This window comes from Octodon degus, unplaced genomic scaffold (genome assembly GCF_000260255.1).
Source record: "Octodon degus isolate 3935 unplaced genomic scaffold, OctDeg1.0 scaffold00010, whole genome shotgun sequence".
NCBI classification, from domain to species: Eukaryota; Metazoa; Chordata; class Mammalia; order Rodentia; family Octodontidae; genus Octodon; species Octodon degus.
In genome coordinates, this window is record NW_004524586.1 from 21,016,040 (window position 1) to 21,029,850 (window position 13,811).

Below are 13,811 nucleotides of genomic sequence, written 5' to 3' on the forward strand. Positions count from 1 at the left end.
ACCTGTAATCCCAGCTCTTGGGAGGCTGTAAAACAGGTGGGGTCACTATGAATCTGATCAAGTAGTGAGACCCCAAACACCCTGTAGACCCTTCCCTAAAAAAAAAAAAAAAAAAAAAAAAAGAACGAATGAAAGGAAGGAAGGACAGAAGCTCCAGTAAAGCTGTGGAATGAAAAGATAGAGCCGCGAGGATCTCCATTGCCAAGAAGGAAAAAGAGAATGGAAAGGACGGCCTGAGAGCATCACAGGAGGTGGCAGGTTCTCGCCCTTTGCAGCCTCAGGATCACAAGGGTAAGGGACTTTGCTTTGAGGAGAAATCCGCAGAGCCCCACGTTCTAGAATGGAGGTGGCAGGCACACCAGGTTTCAGAATGGAGGCAGCGGCCACACCATATTCCAGTATGGTGCCGGCATAGAGAATTTATTTCTCGGGATCAGGGTCAGAGTGCTCAGCGATCCGGCCACTCAACCCCTACAGCCAAGAGAGAGGACAGCCTGGCTGCTGCTCCAGCTGGCAGCAGACCTTGGCATCATCCAGGTGGCACTGGTTTTAGGCACATGCAGAGTGCAGGAGTTCTGAGGTTAAGAAGGCTTCCACCCAGACTTCAGAGGGTGCCCCTGAGAGAGTAGTGTGTAAAGCTGTGAGTGAGAGGCCTATTCAGTGGAAACCCCAGAAATCTGGAAAAGCCAGGAATGTGGATCATCTAAGGAAAACTACAAAGAGGGAGCAAAGCCGGCCTATAAGAGAAGCCACAGGAGCTACCACCACCTGAAGTGCCACAGGCGCAGAGCCACATGGAGCTCACAATTTGCCACAGATTGCTTCAGATGTTCTACATGGAACTATAGGACTTAATGTTTGCCGTGCTGGATTTTGGACTTGTTTTGGCCCCAATGGTTTGTATCCTTCTGTGTATACCTTTTGGAATGGCAGTGTTTACCTTATGCCTTTGAATATTGGATATATTTAACTTTTTATTTGTACAAGGGCTCACAGTTGAGAGTTTGCCTTGGATCTTGAAGGAGACTTGGGACTTGGACTTTTCAGCATTGCTGAAACTGTTGGGACTTTGACAACTCTTAGACATGGACTAAAATGCCTTTTGAACAAAGGGATGTGCATGAGACTTTGGGGGTCTGGAGCGGAATGTTATGGTTTGTGTCTAGTTGTCCCCGCAAAGCCTCATGTAAGTTATGGGGCAGATGGGGCTGGAGCAGCAATGGGTGGCTTGAGAGGCGGGGCCACAGGACCAGGGCAGGGTCTGAGGAGTGGGGCCAGAGAGGCACAAACCATTAAACTGGCTGGCCTGTGCTTTCTAAGAGACGTGGAGAGGGTCATCCTGGACACAGAAGCGCCCCAGCCTGTCCTCCAGTGTCTTGAAACCTCCAGTAACTGTGAGCTAAATAAACCTTTCCTTCCCTAAACTTGAGTGTCGGGTATTTGTCCCAGCAATGAGAGAAAAATAACTAATACAACTAGGCTTTGAACAACAAAAAAGGTCTGACTTTAGATCTCATGGCCTAGACTCATGAAGCAGTGAGAACAAGGCTCTATAGTGTTCACCAAGATATCCTGAATCATGCACACTGGGACCTTAGGGCTGTCGCTCTCCTTTGAAAAAGATGAAAGCATTCACAATTATACCCCCTAAGATTATTTCCCACTAAAATCCCCCAAAGGATTCTGTCTGTGGCTTCTCAGCACAACTCTATTAAGTGAAAGAAGGGAAAGTCAAATGCAGTGGAAAGAGCCTAGTCGCCTACCTGAAAATCAAATATCCTCTGCCCAAATTGTTTTCTTTCTTTAAGATATGGAATGGTGTAGTCAAAACATCCTTGGGCCAGTCCCAGCATCTGTTAAAAAAAATACATCAGAATCTATCATTTTGTTAAAAGTTTATATTTTTACTTATTTAAATTGCATATTCCTTTTATAGAAAGATTGAATCATTCAATCATTGAGGTAGAGGAAGAACTGAAGCTACTGAGATGGAGAGGTGTGTGTTAATTTCACATCTTTATCCATTGCATTTATAGAAAATAATCCGTAGTAGTTGGGGGAAAATCTGGAGTGAGTTCATATGAGCGTGAATGTGTTTAATCCTAGCACAGCAGTAAACCACTTAGCATGGCTGTATTCACACAACCAGCCCTCTGTTTATGAATCTTTTCTTTAATGCTCTGACTCTCTAATCATAAAATAAGCCACAAAACTTTGCTCAGAAGTGGTCTCAAAGACTGCAGAGGGCTCCCTCCAGTCCTAGGAGTCAAATGTGGAGAGTCCCTTCTTTACTTTTTACCTTCTTGTCCATTTGGTTCATGACACACAAAAGTTCCAATGGAAAGGGCACTAGAATATAAGATTGCAGGGCTTCTCAACCCTAGGTGCAAATAAGATTCATGTGGGAAATTAAAAAAAAAAAATACCATTGCCCAAATATTATGGCTTGCATCTAGATGAACCCTAAGCCTCATGTGTTCAGAGGTGGGGGTTTTGGAACTGGCTGCTTCTAGAGTATGTGACGCTGGGATTAAGGATATGATGCTGAGACTGACTGATTGTGCAATGCTAGGATAAAGTGCCCCATGCTGGGTGGAAGTGCTGCCTGCCCTATGTGTGGGTAGCCCGGGTAGCATATAGGGACAGAAAGGGAGCTGCTGTTGTCATTTGTTCCTTTGCTGGATTTCTGCTTGCTGACTTGTGCCTGCCATCAGTTGTTTCTCCTCTTCCATGTCAACCTGCCTTGGAGCCCACCAACCCCGTGAACTAAAACCTCTGCAAACTGCAAGCTACAAAAACCTTTCTTCTATTTTTTTTTTTTTTAAGGTATTTGGTACAGGGTCTCATTATGCAGCTCAGATTCCTAGTGATCCTCTATAGGGGCCTGCCCATTAGCTCAGTTGTTTAAGTGCCTGCTTAAGCAAAGCAGTCAGGCTCAGGATTCTGTGGTTCGATCCCCAGATCCTCACGCCTTACCAGACCTGCCCTTAAGGCATCCTGAGCCAGAAAAAAAAAAAAAAAAAAAATCCTCCTAGTGATCCTCCTGCTTTCAGCCTCCCCAGCACTGGTATTATGGGCACGCACTACCCATGCCCAGACTCGGTGGCCACAGCTCAGCGTGCCTGGAAGAGGGGCAAGTGCAGCATGCAGTACTGGGGATCGAACCCTGGTCCCTGCACTAGCCTAAGCAGGCGTTTAGTCCACTGAGCTACCTCCTCAGCTCTGTCTTCTTGTAGCTTTAGATGTCAGGTATTTTGTCTCAGCAATGAGAAAAGTAACTAAGAGAGTAGTATATAACACCTGTGTATAACAACTGACTCCAAAAACCCTGCAATTAGGAGTTGGGGGGATTGAGTTTGGTCTAAGCATCAGCATCTTAAAAACTCATTGGCTGCTTTAATGTACAGCTGGAGTTCAGAACAATTTGATAGAGAGCTTATGATAAAACATTAATTTACATGCCTGAAGAACAAGTCAGGATATGGTAGCAATTTTAGCTGAACTATCTCGTTACTAACCAATTTTCATATCTATTGAACAATTCAAGCTTAGAAATGGTTTCTGAATTTCAACATTAGTAGCCATTAAATCACTATCTAATTATGTCAAACTATGTAGGTTTTGGAAAAAAATAAATCAATGAGGTATTTTGGGGAAGTGCCCACTAGCATATTAATATTTCACTACTACTCATTCACATGTTCCTTAACTTTTTACTTTGAACTCCTTGGAGGGTACATAATTATGTTAAAAGTTCCCACAAACCCCAAATTAAACCCCACTGAACTCCTGTGGTAAGCTGAGATGTTGTGCTGGGTGTGATGGCACATCAGATAATCCAGGGTACTCAGGAGGCTGATAAAGGAACACTGCAAGTTTGAGACCAACCCAAGAAATTTAGGGAGACCCTCTTAAAAGTACTTTTTTAAAAAAGGGCAGAGTTGGGGCCGGGGAGATGGCTCAGTGGAATAAGTGCTTCCTCTGGCGAGCACAAGAGCCTGAGTTCAATCCCCAGTTCCACCAAAAAAAAAAAAAAAAAAAAAAAAATGGGCAGAGTGTTGAGGGCCTTTAAATAGACCCTCTGCTGACACAAGTGTGACTCTCCTCAGCTGAACATAGCCAGATCGGTCTTCAACCTTTTCCCCTCATGGCAGTTAGGGGTCCTTTTTGAGAGGCAGGAATATTAGAAATAGTTAAGATAGGTACAATTTTTTTTTTTTTTTTTTTTTTTTTTTTTGGGAAGGGTCTACAGGTGTTCAGGGTCTCACTACTAGATTGGACTCACAGTGATCCTCCTGTTTACAGCCTCCCAAGAGCTGGGATTACAGGTGCGTACCACCAAGCCCAGTCTCAATTGCTATCTCATCGTGCCCCGGGGGCAGGCTGGCATGGCAGGCCTGGGGATCTAACCCTCGGGCCTGGTGTCTGCTTACAGGTGCTTTAATCCTCTGAGCTATTTGGCTGGCACTAGGATAGGTACAAATATTGTAGGCAGTCAGACAGGGCTGAACCCTTAAGAGGTCAGTTCAGAAGACATTGGCTGGAGGCACAGTCACTGAAGGCCAGGTGTCAAGAAAAGAACTAATGGCCCATACACTTCCCCTAGGGATGAACAGCCACGATGCATATTCTAGTAGGTACCAGTTACCCGGGAGTGGAGGACCAAATCTCCTTAATCCACCTCTCCCAAGAAAGTCCTTGTCCATCCCATGTGCACTTGCTATGTGACTTGTTTCCCCATTTGATCCCCATGTAATCAAAATTACGCTAGCGACTCTACTTGCTGTATACTTATTGGGTGACCATAATTTTGTGCCACCTCACACCCATCCTATGATTTGCCATTAGATCAATGTTAGTTGAGCGACTCGACTTGTAATCTCGCTGGCTGTAGTTCTGGCCCACCTTAAGCCCGCCTCACCTTGTGGCTTTCCTCCATAAGACACCCTTGAGAAGCAAGGTTGGGAAGCAACCCGCCTTCCAGGCCACCCTTCTTCCCACTCAGATGGAAGCTTTCTTTATCTCAATAGTTCTTTCTAGTCTTAAAAGAAATAAAAAAGGGCAGGGGGTATAGCTCAGTGGCAAAGCACTTCACTAACATTGAGAGGTCCTGGGTTCAGTCCTTAGTACCAGAAAAAAAAAGTAAGATGATTTCAGTATACTCACAAGTAACACTTAAAGGGCACAACATAATGGTCTATACTGACAGGAAAACTGATCCCGTCAGCTGTCAATCTAAATAGGTGTCTCCAGCTCAGCACAGTGTTTCCATTAGAAATACTGAAGAACCAAATCTCTCTACCTCCAGAGTTCTGAGGATGGATGACTTTAGTTCACTGTTAAATGTGCCTCCTCCTCTAAAAGGCATCCACTGAGACGTAATAACTACCTGACCTTAACTTTTAATTAGATTATAAGATAACCTGGAGTAATTAGACGAAAGCCCATGCCACATATTTTACTGCCAGAACATCTATATTATTTATGTCTGGAAACAATGAGGGCCAATACTGTAGGGTTTTTTTTGTTTTGTTTTGTTTTGTTTTGTTTTGTTTTTTGCAGAACTGGGGATTGAACTCAGGCCCTTGCACTTGCCAGGGAAGCGCTTATTCCACTAAGCCATCTCCCCAGCCCCTACTGTAGCTTTTAATACCATCTGTGATGCAGTCACATCACAGAAAAATCTTAAAAAGTACATAGATGCCAATGCTCTTTAGTAACTTCCGACTTTGCAGAAAATCCAGCTTAAGTCCTGTCTTGAGAGTAAGTGTGGCGGACTGAGGTTGGAGCATAGAGGCAGAGCACATGCTGAGCACGGCTGATGTGCAGACTAAAGGGTTAGTTCCAAAATACAATGGTTTGTTAACAGAGTAATAGCAGGAAAAACAAACAGACAACTGAAGCAATAAGTCAATATTTAACTCTTCTACCAGCTAATTTGATGTCAATGTATATCAAAATTTAAAAGCTGTAAATTCTTTTTTATTTTGTGGAACCAGGGATTGAACTCAGGTCCTTGCACTTGCCAAGGAAGTGCTTATTCCACTGAGCCATCTCCCTGGCTCCTGAGCTGTAAGTTCTTGGATTTTAGATACTTTACATTAAAAACATATTCTACACAAGTGATATTGTTGATAACAAAACACCAAACTGTATCCATTTTACTAATCTAGAAAATCTAAGACATTACTGAATAGAAAAATGCAAGCTGTATTACAAAGGGCAAACTTGGGAAAAACTTGAATAGTTTATTTTTACATATTTATTTAATCAGAACTGTTTTACTTCTGTGTCACAAAAAATGTTCAATTCTCACATGCAGAATAATGAATCTTCAATTATCTATAGACACCATTACACAGTACAATAATTATTGTTCCTAATTTTAGAAATTTCTTCCAGAATGAATTTTATGTTTTGAAAGGTTGATTTTTAAAAAAAATTTCCATATTTCCAGCCTGGCAAGTGCAAGGTCCTGAGTTCAATCCCCAGTACCACTAAATAAATAAATAGGAAAAAAATTTCCATATTTAAGACAAAACACAATAGCTGGGCATGGTGTCACACAATTGTAATCCCAGCACTTGGGAAGCTGAGGCAGGAGGATCATTTTGAGTTTGAGGCCAGCTTGGGCTACAAAGTGAGCTCTAGGCCAGCCTGAACTGCATAGTGAGACCCTGTTTCAAAAAGGCAAAAAGAAAAAAAAATCCATATTCAATCTACAATACATCAGAGAATTTTTGGTTCAGGTGTTGGATAATACTTTAACATTCTCAAAGCAGAAAAACTGTTATCCCTAAGCCACTGTTCGGTTCTCCAGATACTTACATAATTGACAAGTAGAATCTGAAAGAAGCAAGTGGAAGCATCCTTTCACCTCAGTAAGAAAAGGGTGCCATCTTGTGTTCACAGCTTCCAAATACTTTTTGGTCTTATGCATTTTTTTCTTTTGCATTTTCATTAGCTCATAACATAGAAGGGGTAAAATCTGACTCACCTGTGCAGAAATTCCTATTCTACCTTCATTAAGAATGCCTATGGCATATTTATAGCCATGTCCAACTTGTCCCAAGATATTGGCTTCTGGAACCTGAAAATAAAAATATGAACTTATTTCTTAAATTAAATTGGCACGACTCATTTCACGATACTTATTAAATACCAATGAGATTGTCTGTCAACATAAAGATGTCTTCTATGCTGTGTCCCCAAAGCCATGTTCCCTTTTGCATCCTCCAGAGCCTAGCACAATCTGCTCAATGAATGGTTGAATCTAGAAAGAGAATTCATATAATTCACCAATAATATAAATGAATACCAATTTCCCCCCAATTATCTGTATGCTAATAATATAACATATTAAGAACTGCAAAAAGCATGCACTACTTGCAAGAGCAGGAATAGTCACCCTTTCTTCTGTTGAGGTGATTCATCCTCATAAAGCCAACTGGGGTGTGTATAATGATGTACATGGAATATGTGCATATGCATGAGACAGGAGGAGAAAGGAGAGGGGAAAGAGACTGAAATGTTTCTTTTCTTTTTTTTTTTTTTTTTGGCAGTACTAGGGATTGAACTCAGGACCTTGCACTTGCCAGGCAAGCGCTTATTCTACTGAGCTATCTCCCTGGCCCTGAAATGTTTCTTCATAATTAAAAAAAAATAAGACTGGGGATGATAAATAATATTGAACTTTACACCATGGATGGTAAGTAGAGGGAACAAGGCAGGATAAAGAAAAGGGAAGAAAAAAGACACTAGGAAGGAGGTCAGTTAGGGGGAGGTCACAAAGCCCAAATGTCATCTGTAAAGACATCACAAATACACATGTGCACAAAGACCAAGCTCCACTATGAGAAGGAAAAGTCATGACAACGTGTCCTGAACATGTGGAGCGCCAACAGCTGCTTTGGCCTTAGCCTTCTGATCATCTTGTAAGGCCCTGCCTGGTTGCTCTTCACTCTAAACAACATCCCCATCTTGTGGCCTTTAGTGTACTAACACCAGACTTCCTTCTCTGAAGCTATCTTCTGGTCACAAATTCTATACTTCATAAAGTATACATGGTTCACAAGTATGCGACTTACAAACGTAACAGATATGCTGGGCACAGCGGCATACGCCTTTGACCCAGCCTTTGGGGGCTGAGGCAGAATCACTGTGAGTCAGAGACTAGCCTGAACTACACGGTGAGACCCTGCCTCACGACAATAGCACCTGAGAGAAATCCTCACTGCTTGGTCCTGAGGAGAGTTGCTGGACAGAAAGTTTTTGCTCCAGCCTAGACAGTTATGGAAAGTATACCTGTCCCCGAATTCAGTGAACAGCACTGTTTAGGGGTTCCACAAAATATCCTGCTGTGTATGCTTGTTGCCACCTAAAGTTTTGACACCTGTCTGGTTCCAAATGAAGTTTGTTTCACACCAGCCTTATTGATTATTCTAAAATACCCACCTTGACATTTTCAAATGTTAATGGGCAGGTGGAAGAAGCTCTGATCCCCAGTTTGTTTTCTGATTTCCCTACATGAAAGCCTTCTGTGTCACGATCTACTAAGAAGCAGGTGATTCCTTTATAACCCTAAAAAAGATTTACAATACTATTACCACTGGGAATTACAATATCCTTTGTTTATACAGCTTTCAAAGTAAAAAGAAAACTAAAAGTGGACATTAGCAATAAATACTAAAGGTCTCTGAACTGCAACACATGCATTACAAAAGAATGATGCCTGGGGGGCATTAGATACAAATTAAAGAACCTCACTTTTTTTCCACTGTTTTAGAAACTATAATGAATATTAAAATTGTTGTTACAACAAGGCATTATATGATCACGAAAATCCTATGTTTAAATTCAATATTTTGTTAAATATCTTAAAAGTTTTAGCAATTTAATTCAATTAAATATTACATAAGTAAAAAGACAAAAAAAAACCCAATTTATCATTTTGCTGTATTTGTTGTCCAACTGAATAAAACATTACTAAAAATAAATGTGGTATGTAGGTACTAAATTCATTATCAAAAAAGAAAAACTGAAATTCTACAAAATTAAAGATTAGCTTCCTATGAACATATCAAAAGGTAAGTCGTAAATGTTCCCCTGTGTAATTAATAATTATATTAACAATAAGGGGATTAAAAAAGAAGGTGAAAAGATGCCAGTGCAAGTCTCACATTTCTAGTATTTGGCAATATAAAGACATTAATTAAATCCTAGAAGCGAAATGGAAGGAGGAAAGAAAAAGAGGAAAGATGATGGGGAAAGAGTAAAATTTGTTTTCAAACTTACAGCAGCAAGGTCTACATTTGCAAAAACCAGGAAGAGCTCTGCATGCCCTGCGCTGCTAATCCACATCTTTGACCCATTGATGACGTAGTAATTTCCCTTTTTTTCAGCTCTGGTTTTCAAAGAAAAGGAGTCGCTACCTGCTCCAGCCTCTGAAAGGCAAAAGCTTCCTAGCTGCACACGTAAGGAGCAAAATAATCAAAATTAGTAATTGTATTTATGCTCTGCATAACAAATACTTAATGACAAAAGGGAAATTGCAAATCAAACCTTTAGTTACTATTTTAAAAAGTCTATCAAAGTAGTTTATTGTCAGTGCCATTTCCAAACCACTGTACGGTTTGTTTAAGGTAAACTTAAGGACTTACGAATTCACATCGGACTTTATGAAATTCATTCTAATAATTATAGTAGTAGGCAATCTCAATGCAAATGAAACCATTAACAAAGGGACTAGAAAATAGAATTTGGACAAAAAAGAAAATAATTTTATTGTCTGATAATCATTCACTAGATTTCCAAGTGCCATGTGGGAAGCAGAGTATATTTTTCTTATGGAGAGTTGGTAGAGTAATTGGTGGTGCCGCACTGTGGTCTTGAATAATGAACGTCAACATTGCAACTATTTTTTTTTTCCCCCTGAAAATATCATAATTGTGGAAAAGACCAGATCCCTTGCAACTCACGTCTTCTGTAATCAGCTTAGGTAAGTAGGTGGCCTTTTGTTCTTCTGTTCCATGTTTCACAATGAGCTTGTTAATCACTGTGTTCTGAAGGTCACACAGGAGAGCCACAGATGCGTCGACTTTGGCTAATTCCTCTATCACTAGGATGGAGGAAAAAAACGAAGCTCCGGTTCCTCCATACTCGGCATCAACTTCAATACCCATCAACTAAAGGAAAAATAAGGAACAGATTAGGGAAGCTGTTTTTATACTGGGAAGTTCTTACAAGAATAAGCTCTAAAGTAAATCACAGCCAGATATGCTCTTCACTAAAATACTGTACATATATTTTCATATATGTGCTGGCCACATGAGCACAACTGTACACAGATTTTGTTTTACTTTAGTATGGCTGTTTTGGTGTAAGTAACGAGGTATCCACAGTGGAAACTATTTGAAAAGGATCAATTACACGCTAGATCTGGGCATGGGCGTGCAGGTCTGTTACCCAGCACTTGGGTGGCTGAGGCTGGAGACTGTCACAAGCTTGAGGCCAGCCTGAAAGAGCGAGACCCTGTCTCAAAAAAAAAAGATACTAGAACTACTGTTGGTCTCCTTTTTGGCCTCCAAATTAAGAAGTAAAATGTCTTAAAGAGTAGCTTCATGAAATGACACAATTTTTTTTTTTTTTTTTTTTTTTTTTTTTTTTTGCACCAGGGATCAGTCAGGACCTTGCACTTGCCAGGCAAGCACTTATTCCACTGACCTATCTCCCCAGCCAGAGACAATATTTTATATAAAGATACTCTTAAGGCCTTTCTTCCTAAAGACCACAAGCGTTCTTTGGTCTTTCAGCAAAGTCCCCATTATACTCATTTGAATGGAATAGCAAGAAAGTAACCAGCCCTCAGGAGAATGTCTACAGTTTCATTTGGCAGAATCTCTTCTAGGCAGGCCCCTCCACCTTGCTGTTTTTCAGCAGACATAATAACTAAAGATCTTTCCACTTGGGGTCTTCCAGCAGGTCTTGGATGGTTAACAGGTATCATTTGGTGGTGGTTGCTAGAGTCACACCTGGCAAGGCACAGGTGCCTATTACAAGTGACAAGGTTGGTCAAGGCTTTCCAAGAACCTTGAGCAAGTCTGACTGTTCTGTCTGTCCTGTGAAAGCTGGGGGAATGACCATTCCTCAGAACTATTCCAATTTCAAGTACCCTCATTTCAAAAAGGGAGTATGTGTACATGTGACTTGAAACTCACAGTTGGCAAGAGACATAACGTTTCTATATTGTCTAGTCCAGTGGAGGTAAACCTACGGCAGGGGTGCTGCAGGGGACTGCTTGCTTCATTGAGAGCTCTAAAAGGTTCACCAGCACTGCTCGACTCCCTGGAAGTACACTATGCTGCAGTTGGGGCTGTTACATTTCAAGGTGAAGGAAGACTCACTCTGCTGCTTCGAAGGAAGAACCACTAAGGGTAAAGATTGAAAGGTAAGGGAACCATAAGTGCTGCTCTCTGAGACAGTGTGTGTGTTCCTGAAGATTGGAGTGCCTGATAGCTCGCTGATTATAGGATCTTGGTCAATCATCCAGGATTCTATTTCGCTATAACAGTTATGACTTTCTGTACTGATATGGAAGTATGTTGCAGGTGACCAAAGAAGTGGGACAGTAGGGATTAGGAGGTAGGTGAGGCCAGGCTGACAAGAACAGATTATGAGGATGGGTAACAATTACGTGCAGTCCTGACCCACATGACTATCACCTCAAATGAATGATTTCCAAGCTATGAGACTAGGATTCCCAAGGGCCTGCAGGGTCTGCCAGGGAATGAAACAGGCTATGAAACATGGCTAAGAAATGAGCCCACTGAGCATTATACACCAGGCTTCTGTTTGGCCCAATGTGGCTCTACACAAGAGTCTGTTTTCTTGAATTTCACTGCCAACAGAGAGCTGGAGAAGTTACCAAAATTTGGCCATTTTAAAACAAGAAAAAGGGGCCGGGGAGATGGCTCAGTTGAAAAAGCACTTCCCTGGCAAGCGCAAGGGTCTGAGTTCAATCCCTGGTTCTGCTAAATAAATAAATAAATAAATCAAATAAAACAAGAAAAAAATCTTTCTGACTAATTTGCAAAGGTTATATTTCAAACAGGGTAGATTTAGGACACTCAGTGGTTCTGAATGCCAGTGACTAGCTCTGGAACTTCTTTAGTATTGAAAATGAAAAGGAAGTAAATTTTCTATCTATGCAGAAAGAGAATGTGGGAATGAATGCAGTCATTTTTAGTGTTCCCCACGGAGACCACATGCTCATAACCTCTGTCTACACAGAGCCCGGGCAGTTCTACTGTACTTCACTTTATATGTCATGTCCACCAAGAACCATGTGACAACTTGGAAATCTGTTGTCCTGTTGCATGTGGAATTCAGATATCACTGCTGCTTCTGCGTATCCCAATGCGCTACACTATGATGTTGTATTGAGCTGGACAATCTCTGGTGTGGCGGTGGTTCTGTGCGTGGTAGCATGTTCAGCAGAACTCCTGGCCTTGGCCACTGTCCCACAAGACACCAGTAGCATGCACCCTGGTGAGTAAAAACTGTCCTTAGCTAAGAAACACTGGTCTATTAAAAAAAGAAAAACAGAATCACTGGTCTACAGAAATCATATTCCTACTTCCAACATTTTCCTGAAAAAGCACATTTCCAATGTAATGTTTGTTCAACTAGTATTAAAAAATCAAGTATGTAAATACTAATAGAAATATTACAGGACCTCAGTGAAGAGAACACAGATAATTTGTGCTGGAATATGCAGAGTTCATTATGTTCATTACAATCCCTACACTTGAAAATATCCTTACATTTTAACACTGGAATATCTTTATAAAAACTCTGAAATGGAAAGAAATATGAAATATTTACCCCGTGTTGAAATAATCCTTGTATTATTGATTTGTCCATTTTTGAGTTTTCATCCATGATTGAAACCAAAGGAGCAATTTGTTCCTGTGCAAATTTTTTAACTGCAGGAAAAGGAATTACTAATAAATCTGTGTTCAAGTACAAGTCATTTTAATAGCGATTATAATAGTTCATTAATAGTTTGCTGATAAGTTTACTTCTAACTAGTAAGACACACAGATACATTTACTCTTCTAAAATAAAAGTTATCATGGGGAGATGGAGAAAAGGAAGGGAAAAGAAAAAAAAAATATATATATATATTAGTTGGGACAGCTATACTACTAATTTCTCTTTGATCATTGGGGAGACAGGTTTGTGCTAATATTGTTTGGACAATTAAATGCCAATGTCTTGTGTTTTGTAACTAATTTGAAGATAAAAATGAGCAATGTATTAACCAATTGTTACCCTCTTATCATCTTGTTTTGAAATTTTCGCTTTTTCTCTTAAAAATTAACAAATATAATTTTTTAACATAGGAAAATATAAATCCCCATTCCTTTTCATAATCCCTGATATTAAAAAATAAATAATATATTTACATGGCACAGAAATATAAATACAGAAAGCACAAAATGAAAAGTGAAAACCCAGCTGAGTGTGGTGGTGCACGCCTGTAATCCTAGCACTCAGGGGCTGAGGCAGGAGGATGGCTGTGAGTTCAAGACCAGCCTGAGGTACAAAGTGAGCTCAAGGCCATCCAGAACTACGTAGTGAGACCCTGTCTCAAAAAGACAAGAAGAAGAGGAAGAGGAAGAGGAAGAAGAGGAAGAAGAGGAGGAAGAGGAAGAGGAGGAAGAGGAGGAAGAGGAAGAAGAGGAAGAGGAGGAAGAGGAAGAGGAGGGGGAGGAGGAGGAGGAGGAGGAGGAGGAGGAAGAAGAAGAAAA

The 13,811-nt window shown here is 40.8% G+C and overlaps 1 protein-coding gene across 1 annotated transcript in view; it reads right to left on the minus strand.

Annotated features, from left to right (window-relative positions):
• The window catches only part of Acadsb (acyl-CoA dehydrogenase short/branched chain), a 50,104-nt gene that overhangs the window by 10,942 nt on the left and 25,351 nt on the right, over positions 1-13,811 (minus strand). The window contains exons 3-8 of the mRNA XM_004625742.2: positions 12,883-12,983; positions 9,978-10,184; positions 9,295-9,465; positions 8,455-8,580; positions 6,998-7,090; positions 1,764-1,853 (exon numbers count right to left, since the gene is read on the minus strand). Of these exons, the coding sequence (XP_004625799.1) occupies positions 1,764-1,853; positions 6,998-7,090; positions 8,455-8,580; positions 9,295-9,465; positions 9,978-10,184; positions 12,883-12,983 (788 nt within the window). The remainder of the gene's footprint in view (positions 1-1,763; positions 1,854-6,997; positions 7,091-8,454; positions 8,581-9,294; positions 9,466-9,977; positions 10,185-12,882; positions 12,984-13,811) is intronic.